The sequence below is a fragment of the Syzygium oleosum genome, unplaced genomic scaffold (assembly GCF_021117445.2).
Source record: "Syzygium oleosum isolate NSW1041296 unplaced genomic scaffold, Sole_v2.1 Sole_v2.02, whole genome shotgun sequence".
NCBI lineage: Eukaryota > Viridiplantae > Streptophyta > Magnoliopsida > Myrtales > Myrtaceae > Syzygium > Syzygium oleosum.
The window spans coordinates 22,331,566-22,346,079 of NW_026607486.1; the positions used below are offsets into that span (position 1 = coordinate 22,331,566).

At 40.4% G+C, this 14,514-nt stretch overlaps 1 protein-coding gene and 1 long non-coding RNA gene across 7 annotated transcripts; both read left to right on the top strand.

Annotated features, from left to right (window-relative positions):
* Positions 1-1,188: 1,188 nt before the first annotated feature.
* On the top strand, positions 1,189-6,978 carry LOC115684925 (uncharacterized). 5 transcript variants are annotated; one of them, XM_030609880.2, is made up of 9 exons: positions 1,189-1,536; positions 1,658-2,290; positions 3,090-3,166; positions 3,261-3,429; positions 3,818-3,906; positions 4,010-4,174; positions 4,322-4,399; positions 5,600-5,703; positions 6,414-6,978. In XM_030609880.2, exons 2-9 carry the CDS (start codon positions 1,738-1,740, stop codon positions 6,517-6,519), a joined length of 1,341 nt encoding a protein of 446 aa, XP_030465740.1. In that variant the 5' UTR covers positions 1,189-1,536; positions 1,658-1,737; the 3' UTR covers positions 6,520-6,978. The 5 variants fall into 5 exon arrangements, with proteins under 5 accessions (XP_030465740.1, XP_056164842.1, XP_056164844.1 ...); XM_056308867.1 differs by having other exon boundaries at positions 1,664-2,290; XM_056308869.1 differs by having other exon boundaries at positions 1,671-2,290.
* Positions 6,979-10,296: 3,318 nt separating this feature from the next.
* LOC130135309 (uncharacterized) lies at positions 10,297-12,960 on the top strand. Of its 2 annotated transcripts, none has more exons than XR_008814748.1 (2): positions 10,297-10,970; positions 11,484-12,960. It is a non-coding gene; the product is annotated as an uncharacterized LOC130135309 (long non-coding RNA). The 2 variants fall into 2 exon arrangements; XR_008814747.1 differs by having other exon boundaries at positions 11,495-12,960.
* The last annotated feature ends 1,554 nt before the right edge of the window (positions 12,961-14,514 follow it).

Genomic DNA, 14,514 nt, shown 5'->3' on the forward strand with positions numbered 1-14,514 from the left:
TCGTGTCCTGATAGAAAGATGCCACCTCTAAAAAGATTACACAGCATCGGTAGTAGGTAGTAATCGTGCAATTCTCCGTCGCTCTCGTCGTGATTGGAGAGTAGCTTCATCATTTCCCACCCCAAAATGATGCAATGGAGATGGAGCGATCTGGATCCCACGTAAAACCCTGCCAGCAATCATACAAATAAAGGGATAATGGGGAACGGCAGATGCGCAGCTTCCATTGCACTCCAAAAGTCAACATTAGGAGTGTGGATAAAGCCTGGCCAGCCTAGCTTGTCTACCCACTCGCACTTTAATTTTCGATCCATAGGATCCAACAAGTAATTCTTCCTTTAAAATAGACACGCGTATTTCGCTAATTCTCGGATACGAACGATATATGGGTTTAGTCATATATCATGTGAGACCGAGCATCCAAACAACACAGAAAGAGAGGGCATTCAATGCATTCAGTGCATCATTTTTCGTGCAATTCGACTCGAAAATTTAGATGGGTCGATATAAAAAGTTAAGTTGGTGCTCGCTTTTTGCATTAAAGGATGGAGTTGGAGTGTTTTGGGGGCGTGGACGTATATTGGTGAACGCAATTACTATGATTGAGACCATCTTTGGATCATTATCGGAGCTGCGAATGGATGTCATCGACGAGTAGGAAGCAGGTAAGCACTAAGGTCTTCCCACGCATGAATTGAGTCAGCAAGCACATCCTAAGTACCACGTTACGTATTCTGTTTCAAGTCTTTTGTCAGATGATTTCTTCATTAGACAACACATGAGAACTTGTTACTATAATTCTCGTCCCAAAAATAGGACCAGACGGAAGACCAATCACGATATGCCAAACAATAAAATTCGCAATTTTTTTTCAGAAAGAGATATTTACATTGAAAATCCAAAAATTGGTCACGAAAGTACAATCGAAAAAACTTGATTGAACTCCAATTTGACAAGTTGTAGGATTTGATTGTACTTTTTAAAAGTTTTAGGATTCAATTGCACCTTCGTCGTAAGTTCTGATGTTTTTATTTTACTTTTTAAAATTTTTTTGAAATTCCAATGAGTTTATTTCTTTTAAAAATCAATCAACTCGTTAAATTTCATATTAAATTCGCTAATTACGTAATAAATCCACGTGTGCACCTCCTGGGTTTTGACTTTTCCTTTTACCCAGTGCAAAGACGGGGAAACGGACAACTCGGGTAGAATGCAAAAGGAACTGGCTACGCGCAAGTTGTCTCGATTAAGGCAAATCTTGGAGCATGATTCGTTATAATGGCCAACTTCTCTTGATGGGATTTATTTCTTCGATGTTACTTCTCCCAAAAGTTCTTCCTTTTTCGTCATTTCCCTGTCAAGATTCGTTCTTGAGGGCCTCGGGGCCTTGAATTGACGTCTCGTTTACAAAAAAGAAGCTCCGTTTCACACTTCCCAGTTCTCAGTTGCGCGAGAGACGGACAAATTTGCGATCTTTGGGATCAGGGTCTTGCGTTTCTTGAGTCCATCCGTCCTCTTTCTTCATCCGCATTCAATGTAAGTTCGTCAGGTTCCATTGTTGCTCTGATTTGTTTCCCTTTATCGTAAGCCGCTGCAATGTGATTGCTTTGCTGATATCAGTCTCGTTTTCTTGATTCTCGCTTTATGGTCCTTCAAGTTTAAGCCTGCAGAGAGTCTTGCCCTGTTTGAAATTTCTCATATTGCAGAACTTGGGTTGTTGCAAAATTGGGCAGAAGGATGGAAACCCCCAGTGATTCTGATGTATACTTTGGTACTTCATCCACTGCTAGTGGCAACGGCAACTCCGCTGCAAGATTTGGTGTGCAGTTCCCATCCCTCAGCTTATTTCAGTCGCCATTGTCGGTTATACTGGAGTACTCCGGTATCATCCCGTCTACGCCGACCGCGCCCGAGTCGGAGAGTCCGGTTCTCGGCGCGAGTGCCGGTCACATTCAGACGGAATCGCCTTATTCTGATGTCAGAAATGGCAGCAGTGGCGAGGAGGTATCGATTCGGATTATTGGCTCTAGTGAGGGGCGGAGTGGAGTTAATACGGGGGACAATGGAGGGCAAATTGGGTGTGATGATTTGATGGATGTTGCTGCAGAGAGTGACGATTTATTGTTGGAGGCTGCTTCTACTTCGTCGGCGAATGTCATGGACTCAGCTGATAGTTCTAGGGATTCTGGTTACCAGAGATATGATTTGCAGCGGGTCGGGAGATGGATTGAGCAGATACTCCCGTTCTCATTGCTCTTGTTGGTTGTGTTCATTCGTCAGCATTTGCAAGGTACTCAAATCAGATATTTCTTCAGAATATCTCCTTTGATTTTATGACAATGTTGCTCATGTTATTGCTGTTTGAATACGATAGGTTCAGGGGATTTGACCATAAAGTGATGCAACCATTTGTAATAATCATCGGATATTTCACACTGCAAATATAAGCACATAGAGAAGATGTATGGGTTATGACACAATAGAACCGCTTTTGATTTTCGTTATGATAGTAACGCATGATGTCGCCGGCATTGTGTCTAGATTGTCTAGTCACTTATCATCAAGAGTCGTCATGTTACGAGAAGGATGGACCTAATGCTAAGGGGCTAGATGAGAGAACACAGGGAAAGGATACGTGGTTGGGAGAGTGATCGGGTCTTCTGTTTTTTTTAAGGGAAGGGGGGGGAGGGGAAAGAAGGGGCGGCGTGGTCATGTTTGATTAATTGAAATCTGCTTGGTCCTGGTAGAGAAGGGTGCCTCATCTTATATGGCAGAAGAAACACTCCAACCACTTATTGGGAGTATTTCATTCATACTATGATTGATAAACATCTGGCTGGTTACTTGGGGTGCTTGGAAATAAATTCCTCTCTTTAGGCAGAGTGTGAATCTTTGGGCTGCTAGAGTTAGGGTTGACTTATCGTGATGGAGGTTGCAGCTAAAGCTAAGAACTCCTCAGTTTATACGGCTAGGCCACTCTGTGAATCTTTCTTGTCATCAGATATCGAATGTAACCCTGAGTTGCTGCTATATATGATATTAGTTGGATACTTGCCATTTTTTAAAGGATGTTTATGGATTACACGCAGGCTTCTTTGTTACAATATGGATTGCAGCTGTCATGTTTAAGTCAAACGACATTCTTCGGAAGCAGACTGCTCTAAAGGTGCTTTTCTGCTTGGTCAGCATTAACAAGTAGTTCAAGTGCATTTTTTGGAGACAATTATTTGGAAGCACTTACTAAATGCTCGTTTCTGCAGGGTGAGAGGAAAAGTTCTGTTCTCGTGAGCATTTCTGTTATTTTTATAGTCTATGTGGTTGGTGTTTACTGGTGGTATCGCAATGATGGTGTATTATATCCATTGCTTATGCTTCCTCCAAAGGCAATTCCACCCTTCTGGCATGCTATCTTCATGATCATGCTCAATGGTAAGTATACATATATTTAGACCTTCATTGAATGCTTGTTGATTGCTTGAACCTCCACATTAGCATCTATATTATCTGATGGTAAATTTGTGGTGATTTGGTTCTGGTCCTGAAATTTCACCATGTTGTGTATCCTCCCCATTAAGGCCGACTTTTTTTTTTCCGGTTTGACTGAGGTCTTCCCATTCCTGTGATATAAGGATCTGGGTGGGTCGTTTGGGTAATACTCGAGTCTCACATTTCAGTCTTTGTTATATTACTTGACATCTGCCATTACACTGCAGTCTTATCGTACTAATGTCAAATGCTATAACCACTTTATCTGGATCTCTACCTTTGGGGTAGTGGTAAGATGACTGATTATTTGCAATGATTATGATGCTTGCAGATATAATGGCGAGGCAGGCGGCTATGTCTGTCAAGTGTTTGCTGCTTATTTATTACAAGAATAGCAGGGGCCATAATTTCCGTCGTCAGGTGAGACACTTTTTTCCTCATTCTAGTCTTCCTTTAATAGTGTAGCATTGCAAGTGGCTCTGTCTTGTGTAAGCCCTCTCATCAATGGTTGATATTTTTCAAGGGTCAAATGCTGACACTGGTTGAATATACAATGCTGCTGTACCGAGCATTGTTGCCAGCTCCTGTTTGGTACCGATTTTTCTTGAACAAAGATTATGGGAGCCTATTTTCATCTTTGACAACTGGGTTGTACTTGACATTCAAGCTAACATCTGTTGTTGAGAAGGTCTGGTGTTCTATTTACTTCTCTATAATCTCGCGTGCCTGCTTGTTTCTATTTTCCAATGGTTCTAGAAATTCTCCCTTATTTTTTTTTCTAGCTTACAACAAGTTCTTGTCAGCATTTTGCCAACTTTATTCAGTTGCTGTTCAGGTCCGGTCATTCTTTGCTGCGGTTAAGGCATTATCACACAAGGAAGTGCATTATGGATCTTATGCCACAAAAGAGCAGGTATGGATCAATTGAAATCTACCATGTTAATACTCTAAATAAGAGATTAAATAGAGCGCTCAAGTAGCATCGATGCGGTGAAGCTCTGTGGAATTTCGTGGTTGTTAACTATTGGAAAGGCAATACTTTTGTGGATGCATTTGTTATTTCACTTTGTAGAAATATGATCTTGTTGGTACAGGGCATCGGTGAATGTCTCCTAAATTTCCATTCACTTAGAAATTTTAATCTATTTGGCATGGGGAAGGAGCTTAATAAGGCTTTTGTTCCACTTTGCTTCATAAAAAATCATCGTATTTGTTGAGATACACGTGTGAGTTGTGTTAAAGAAGTCCCACATCGGATAATTGATGTAGTGTTGAGCAGTTAATATATCCTAGTTGGCTCATAACTTATTGGCTTAAGCTTTTGAGTGAATGTGGGTCCAACTAGATATGTTGACGGGTTCGGACTTTAGCTCCCTCTTGGCGATTTCCCTAGGCGAAAGGTATCGGGCTCCTGCTGCGTGCTTCCAACAAGTGGTATCAGAGCCGATGGTTGATTGATGGGCCTCCAATCTGTTCCAATGTTTGGTGAATATCTCAACAAAGAAATCTCATGATCGACGCTTGTTTCGGGTGGAAATTACCATCACGGTCGGTCTGGCGATAAGTGACCGTGGACAGTTGGTCTAGTAACGCGAGATAGAGACCATGGGTGATGCAATCCCAAGTTAGCAGTTGATGATGGTTGTTGTGTATAGTTACGGGTGCATTGCAATGACTTGGAGATTTAAGTTGAGATAAGCCGATGCAGCCGATGCAGAAGAATACCTAAATTAAGGGGGAGCAAACCTAACACATTCACATGTGAGGGGGAGATTGTTGAGATACACGTGTGAGTAGCGTTAGAGAAGTCCCACATTGGATAATTGATGTGGTGTTAAGCAGTTAATATATCTTAGTTGGCCCATAACTCATTGGCTTAAGCTTTTGAGTGAATGTGGGTCCAACTGGATATGTTGACGGGCTCGAAATTGAGCTCCCTTTTTGGCTATCGCCCCAGGTAAAGGTATCGGGCTTCTGCTGCGCATTCCCAAGAGTATTTTAGCTAGATTTTGACAGTCTGCCTCCCTTTCTAAATAATTATTTAAGTAAACGATGTTATCTTTGTTTGTGAAGTTAGCAGTAGAAGTTGAAATGGTCATTCATATTACTGCAGGTCAATGCCGCTGGAGACCTGTGCGCTATATGTCAGGAGAAGATGCACGCTCCGATATTGTTGCAGTGTAAACACATCTTTTGTGAGGAATGTGTTTCGGAATGGTAAGTAGATTGTTTCACTCTTGCTCATGCTGTCAATATTTTGCTATCATAATTGATTTGCCAGTTTGCTTGATATGGGTTCAGCAAAGTTCTCTTGCATTGGTAATTTTGTGAGAACTGTTTGATAAGTGATGAGCTAGATATTAGCGTAAATAGCGGAGTGACTAGACAGTTCTTTTTTGTAGCTTTAGCATGTGGGATTGGAGAAAGCTCCGAGATTTATCATTTACTTGGGCATAAATCCGTTACTTTGTCTACCCTTGTCTTACTGATTCCAAACACAGTTTCCTTTCCGGTAACTTGTTACTTTTAGCAGAAGTTTCTCTTGCAAGAAAGGAAAAAGAGCTAAAGGAATAAATCTTGCAGGATCTGGCTCCTATTTAAGAAAATATTAAAGTTCCAAATCTTGTGCTTAACTGTTGTTTCTGGGATGCTTCTCCCGTAAACCCCCTCTTGTTATACCTGGAAAAGGATAAATTGGGGGCATGCTTGTGGTATACTTATTGTTACTTTGCACGCTTTTTCATCATGTTACACGCGTGAGTACATGCAGTAATTCTAAGAGCTCTTTTGGTTGATGCTTAAACTTTTGTTGCCAGGCCATCTTTTCCCGAGCTCTGATAGCTGATTAAAGTCATGAATCACTATCCTTTTGTTGCTTGTGCTATCTACTTTCCCTCTTTAACAAGGTTGGAATCGATTCTTTGTAGGTTTGAGAGAGAAAGGACTTGCCCTCTATGCAGGGCTCTGGTTAGACAGGCAGATTTGCAGTCGTTTGGGGATGGATCAACAAGTCTATTCTTCCAGTTGTTTTGAAATATTTCTTCAAAACAGTGGTTCTGCATTGATCTCATGCCATTTGTATACAAAGTAAATATGCCTTCCCCACAAATTCTCATCATTTGCCCTGGAAGAGTAAGCTGTCTGGAAGTTAGTAGCTAGGCATCACACCACTCATACGAGTCAGTATTGAGTTTAACTTTTCTAGGGAACTTCCCGATTACTGGGAACAAATAGAATCAGAATGAATGTCCTTCCTGTGGAGATTTGTAGTCAAGAAATGCACAAAGTATATTTATCTTGCTACCCGATTTTTCCTAGCTAAGCGTGTTGTATTTTCCAGATGCCTTATTTAGTGGGGCTTAAGTTGGGAGGGTTCTTTGATGAATACTGTATCCGGGCTATGAAGAAATAATATGTAACATAATTAGCCCTCTTATTAATTGTTCTTGGAGATGTAAAGAAACTAGCCCTGTTGATCATCCTCCATGATAACCCTTCCTTTGCCTCCTTTTTTATGACGATTCAAAAACACATGCTCCTAAATGGATCATGTACGAGCTTTCTGTGTTGCAATTAGTGTTGGCCATCATAATGATCAAAGGAATCGGCTTATCAACGAGTCCAAAAAACTTGTTTCAATGGGCAAATATATCATAGCAAACATGCAAGAATGACAAGCATCTCGGTCCAATCTGAAAAGGGGGTCTTCTCTTCATCTTCATCTTCCTCCTCCTCCTGTCTCTCTCTGTTTTCACCAAGTTTAAGAATTTGATAACGTCATCGGCCTAAAAGATAGAGAAAAGAATCTGTAGAGACACGGTTGGGTCAACTTCCTAAAACTATCTTGGGCAGAGACAAGGCCTCAGTTTGTTTTTGCCCTCACTCACAGAACGAGGTGATCCAGCAACGATCTTTCACGTGCTTCATACCAGAAAAACGAGAGAACCCATTTAAGGGTTACAAGAAAATTGAAGGCTTTCGATTTTATTCTGATGAGATTTGTATATCTCGTGGGTGCATGAAAGTGATAATTGCAGTGTAGTGATAAAGTGAAACATATGAGGGTGTTTGGTGAAAATTCAGTGACGAAAAAGCCAAAAGGGACCACACATGACGACCCCATTTGATATGCTCTTGTGGTCCACCCATTTCTTTTAGTGGTTGCTCTCTCGCTTTTTCTCCGCCCGGATATGGTGGTGGAGGTGGAAGGCGCAGGCGGTGGTCAAATGTGGGTTTCTAAGTGCCCATTGGAAATGGAAAGTGGCTGGTTCTGTGAACCTGTAAAAATTTCTGCATACTTCACACTAGGTTTGACAATGGAAGCCAGCCTCTCTTTCTCTGGTGTTCTTGTTTTGGTTCCTAGCAATACAGTTTCTGCCGGCTATAAGTTGACTTTATGATGTTGACATGCTCGTCGTGGAGGATACGAGATTGCAATTCATACTCGATCTTGTACGCCGGAGCTTGGATTCTCAAACTTTCATCTAAATTATCTGCTAGTCATGCAAACATAGTACAGATTTCGAGTTGCATCAGGTCGAATTCGGGGCGGTCCCAACCATCTTCATGGATCATTCACATATCCTAGAGCTCAATCTTGTGCATTAAGCCACTAAAAAAAAGAATATTTTCAGCTTTCATACAATCATGAAAAGACTCAAGCGGGAAGTATGCCGCCAACCACCTACTTCTTCTCTTGTTCGGGCTAATGCAAGTCGTAGTTTTACGAACTTTCGTGTGGGTTGCTGCTGCCGGGTGTCACGGATTAACCCTATTTTTCCTCGTTCGTACAAAGGTAGGTAAAACGCATCCAATCTTCGATCCGTTTGGTGAAATTGACAGGATGCTCACGTACTTTTTTTAATAGGAGATGCAGTGTAGATGGGAAGTACGCACGAATGAGCTTTGGTTGCTGGGACAGCTAAGTAAAAACCAATTCAAACACGGTCCAATCCAACATAGGGTCCAATGAAGGTGTCGTCTGTCGTGTGGTTGAATTCAAAGTGGTGCGCACCTGACACGAATGTCATGGACTCACATGGACATGATAGCTATCCCCCTGCACCAATATCACATGAGGCTGCTCATCGTTGCGCGCACAGTTCTTCCCTTATACACACCATCATTGGCCTCCAAGACTAAGAGGTATCATTGCAATACACGAGTGGTGGCCACACCCACATACATACATGGAGGCCCTCTTTGTCCTTTGGGATGTAGATTGGTCATTTAAAAAGACAGTAGAGGAATGTCGGACTGAAAAACAATGAAATTATTTGGACTCTAACCCTCGTACTCAAAGAGTGATTTTGATCCTTTCGAGCTTATGTTCACTTACAAACAAAATGATTGCGATCTCTCACACTTTTCTCTTCAGTTCCTTGCTTTCGAGGGCTAGTTTATGATGCTGAAACATCGAGAGATAGCAAGAATCTCGATAGATGAAAATTGTTATAAAAGAACTCTTTCTAATTATTTGGAGAGGCAGGACAAAGGGTCCTCCAGGAGGCTCCACTTGTCCTTCCCAGACCAGCGCTTTCGAACTCCTCTTTTCCTTGTTAAATAGACATTATCTGATCCACGCATTTCGATACTATTGCTTATAATTAGCGGACACTGTAGGATAAGGTTGCAAGATAGAACATACATGAAAACGTCCACTACTCATTTTTGTTTTTTTAGGAGTAGACGTGTCAAGCTAGTGCACCAATAGCTCTTTCATATATGGAGGACGTTGGTTCCATTTTTTCTTCTGTTAAAGCACTGCATTGTATGATGGAAAATCTCTTTGGCTTAGATGTCAACGGTGTCCGCGTCAATGACCTATCTTTTATCGGATAAAAATATGGACTTAGATTGATAAAAAAATGATAAAAAAAAGTGGAGGTGTGAATTTTAATGCTGGCACTCATGGAATGATGAGAAGCTTTAGACAAGGTTGCTGTTGGCTTACATAATACTGAGCTAATGATGATTTAAGCCGTTTTGTTTTCAAGAATCTTCATCAAGAACTTTATCATATATGAAATGTGGAAATTATCTAATGTTCAAGCATTTTCACGGCCACGCAATGTTTATACTTTTTGCATTTTTCGCTCGTTCCATCTTGTCATGAATCAAATTTTAAAATTTCTAATGCTGATACTGTACTCTTTTTTTGTGTACTCTATCTTGAACTCCATCCTGGGATCTAAAGATTAACTAGTTTCACATTCAGTAAATATAAAGGAATCCACCGCCCATAATACAAAATCACATGACAACATGTCCTTTCTTGACCAGGTTATTAAACAATAAGTTGTATTCAACAATTTCATGACCTGCAGATGACGAATTTAATGTTAAAGAATACATGCAAAGATTTTATGGACTTCTATTTCAACGGCAGAGAAATTTATCATCACTCTTAGGATATTATTTCCACATGTGGGATCGAAATGGCGATGGAAGTATTTCTTTTTCGTTAACTCCATTTATTCTATCAATAAATGAATAAATTCTCCCTTTCAAGATAGCACGTGCAAATCACACTAGCCGAGGGTAGCAAAAGCACAATACTCTTCATTAAAATTGATTTTAAAATGAAAAAATTGATCGTGCACCAATATAATGATAAATACAAAATTAGTACAACAGTGCAATGATTTTTTTGTATAGTGTTGAATGTACTTTCACTTATTCCAAAAGGCCACTTGCATCAGTATAGGCTATAATAAAAATGTAGTTTTCATTTCCTGTTACTAACTTACGGTCTTTCATGTTAAATATATTTTGCAATATAAATATCGAAGCTGAAAGAAAAGCATTCAATGGTCAAAGCCAAAGACTCAAGGTGAACCCCACCCCTCCTCCGTTCCGCTTCTTTTCTCCCAAATCCATCTGTTGTGTTGTGCGTAAAACCTCTCTTTTTCTTTAATCTGTTCTCTTTTCTCTCTCTCTCTCTCTCTCTCTCTCGCTCTCTCTCTCTCCCCCTGATCACCTCCCTATTTCTTGAACACTGTAGGAAAGGGGAGAGCAAGAACCCTCGTGTCCTCACATTTCTCTTCTTGCATCACCCTCTTCTTCTCCGAAATCTCCTGAAGAGACTGAAGACAACGAAACCCTCTCTCTCTCTCTCTCTCTCTCTCTCTCTCTTTCTCTCTCATGTCATATACAGAAACAGAACTGTGTTAGATTTGTGAAGATCTTGAGTCACTTTCCTGTCTCTGACTCTCATGATGACAATGACCTCTCTCCTTCTTTTCGCATAACAACACAGTTCCCTCATTTTAGTCCTTACTTGCATCATTTATTATCTTCTCCCTCATTTAGTTTTTTGCCTGCACACTTCATTTTTCTTTTGTCTTTTTGCTGTATAATTGTTCGCTCCCTCCCTCTCTCCGCTCAAGTAGCTATGCGTAATGGGTTTGTGCTTATGGACTTGGATACCAAAAACAAAAATCTCTCCCTATAGAAAGTTGCTGAAAAAGATCATATCAGACATGGTGAGTGTAGGGTTTTCTTTTTATTTCATGCTTTCTTCTGCTTCATAAATTATTCAGCTACTCTTTCACTTGAGTAATTAATGAGCTGTCAATTCAAGTGATTGTTTAAGATTTTTGTTCCAATTAGTAGCTGGAGATCTTTTTTCCACACGGATAAGGTTTTCAGTGTTTTCTATTGCTGTTTCATGTGGTTGTGGACGTGGTGGGACTGATTATCCGTCTTCCTTCTTCAAGGAGACAAAAAGATTAGCTTCTTGAGATTGCAAGATTTAACTGTAGGAAAATCCGAATGCTCCACAGTGTAGTGTAAATATATATGCATATATAGATACTAGGTTGTACCTGTGCTTAGCTCATGATCTTAGGGCTAGTTTGGTCTTCACGGGGAAATCTTCCTCTCTTTTTTTTTTTTTCCAAAAGTACTTCTTTGATCCGTTCTTTATATAATTTGCTTATGAATGAGATCTTTATCTGAGGTATTCTTGAATGATAATTTCTTTTTATCTCCTCGAGATTTTACTCAGTTTCCATATATCGTCGGTTTGAGTTCAGTTCATCTCAACAGTTGGGTGTATTAGCAGGAGGGTTCTTTCCTGGAGGTAAGATTTTTCCTATCTTTTTGTCTTCGGAAATCTGTCCCCCTTTCGGTCCAATAATAAAAAACGTTAATCTGCTAAGTACATCAATAAAATAACTTCACACATGTTGGCTTGCGCCAAATGATGAAACCAGTGAAGTAGTACTAGGTCTCGAATCGCCAGTTCCAAGTGCGTGGTGGGTTTTCATTTTCTTGGATATATTGTCATTGAAGGGTTCGTAGAGACTATTGAGTATGATTGATGTAGAGACTCTTTTTGCTGATCGCGAGTATTCATTGTTAGTCAAATTATGCAGTGTTTCCTTACCGTCTTTGCCTTGAACACTGACTCTCTGTTTGATACTTCTCCATGTTACCTAGTGGTGCTAATGCATGCGTGGATGTTAATATATTACTGAGTGATGTTGGCTTGCTATATATGCACATACATTTGCAGGCTCGGGCCAAAAGCAAAACGCTAGAAAATCTGAGTGATGTTGGCTTCAAAAAGATTTGTGAGAGAGAGCTTTCTTCAGTCCACTCATGGATGGAATAAAGGGGGTTGAAATAGCTGCCGACTCATTCATTCAATCACACAGTAGAGAAAATGGGGCAAATTAGTTTGTGCTTTTACTGGTGACTGTGTGAATGATGCGGGAGATACTTTGCACCCCTCTTTTTCTGTGCTTGGACTGAAGGGAGCTCCTTCTCTCTCTTCTCTCTGCGAGTGCGTGTGTAGGTGTGGCCAAATAGAGAAACCTAATGCTATCTCTGTTGTCATTGTTGGAAGTTTCTTTCCATGAAAATCGATCTATTTGTTGCATGCAATGTGTACTCAGAACTACTGGTAAGAAACTTTTGAAAGTGACCGGTTCACGAGGATGGAGGGAATGACCGTAGCTAGAAGCAATGGCCGGTGGTGGGAGCTGATGGCCAATAGCAAGTGACCGGTGGAGATGGAGATGGCTGCCCTTTGGTTGATGCCTTATCATTTTAACTTGGCTTTTCTTAATGTACAAGTGCACTGTAGCCTTTGTTACATCGATTAATTCATCTTCTCTTATGTGAAAAAGCTGTAATATGTTTATTTTGTCCTTCTCTGCAACACTTGTAAATAGGGCCGGCCTTAAATTGTACGCTGAAGCAAAGGAAGAAAAGAACTGGCAAGCCAATGTGCCCGTGGGAGTTTACATGCTCTTGAAGACTGAGAGCGAGAAGGACAAATTTGCACAAAGAAGCTCTTCTTTCTGATGTTTGCTTTGCAAAGTTGCTGCTAAAGCATTGCTTTTAAGCATCAAATGTTGCTGAAGGCAAGAGTAAACGGATTAAGCTGTCTTTTTCGAGAATTAGCATGAAGTGATTACCTTCTGTGATTGCTGAGTATGAGAAAGTCTCAGATGTAGTTTCCTATCATTTCATGTGGTTATAGTTTTAGAGGAGCTTTTCTGCTTGAGAAAAGAATGGATTCACTGGGACACCAAACCACCATAACTCTCTTCTTATCTCTTCTGGCGAAGCAAAGAAACTAGAAAGGATTGATAATCCAAACGGTGAACTTTCCAACCACCTGTTTGTCATTTACAAAAAGGATTAACATTGTATCCACTGTGTAACAAGGAGATGAGCTAGCTTAATGCACAGCCTGCTGTATCACCGTTGCTTTTCCTTTCGTTTGTCACCATTAAGCCTACTTGATGTTGAAACTTGGAGCTGTCTAGCTAAACCTAAATGGGGCACTTCACTAATTAATCTGTTTTCCTTCTTTTGATGGCTACCAATTACCATATTGGTGGAAACTCCTTAGCTTCATGTCCCTTCGCTTCACAGAGCCCTCCTTTCCCACCTTGGAAAGAGGAAAGAATCCATCTTTTTACTGCCTTTAAACAGGGATGAGGCCCACCAACCAAGCTGGGGTCTCCCTACGCTCACCTTTTAAAAGGGCATCCATTTAAATTGTTTTCTCTATTGGAAAAAAGAACGTTTGATTCTGTTCAGACATTGCCCGAACAGCCTAAATTTTTTTTAAAAAAGGACCAGTTGGGTGTACGAAGTACAGATAAAGCTCATTGCTGTTAAGGCTTTCGGACCTCAGCATAGCTTGGGTGCATCGAGATGTGAAGTACACACGAGCCCATTTTTCTAATCCAGCGCGCATCTGAAACTGTGCCTGTAGGGTCTTTGGTTTTTACACTAAGGTCCAAAATGGGGAAGGAGGTGTTTCCACGACTGTATGATACTGTTCAGCTGGTTATTAGAACTTAAAGAAACCCTTTTTTTTTGTTTATTCTTGAAATTTTCTGGGTCAGATGAGGGTTATGAGGTGCTTCTTGTTTATTGATTTTTTAGATTAATTAAGTTTTGGGGTCCATGTGACATTGCCAATTATGGAGAGGGGACCTCCTCATTCTACGTTCCTGTTTTGGATATATATTACGGTGATAAGAATTTGGAACAGGCTGTAACTAGTTTTCCTTTATTTTGGTTTTTTTTGGGCTTTTGTAAACAATTGTAGCAGTACATGGATCAGAAGATTCAGAACATGTTGGGTGGGTTGAACTTTGAAGGCCCATACATTGGTTTACAACAAAATTGTATGCATCTTGATTACTCATGGTGTACATTTTAAGAGGACTAAGCCGTATCCAATGCCAAATGCAATTGTTTAGAGGTCAAGCTTAGATGATTGAATTCCAAGGGTCATTTTCTTCCGAGCTTAGATGATGATTTCGCGTTCCAATGTGGTCTCTTAATATATGATTGAAAAGGCCCGTGTGATCAATTTATGGTCAAATTACTCGGCGTTGCTCAGTTTTATCTGAGAATGAGTCCTTTTTAATTTGTAAGAATTTGTTGGGTCCTATGCATTGTAATTTATTCCTACAGTCGTCTTGAGTCAAAATTTGATCTATTTTTTTTTAATGATTTGTTTAGGGGATCTTGGTTTCATCTTTGAAAATAAGAGATAAA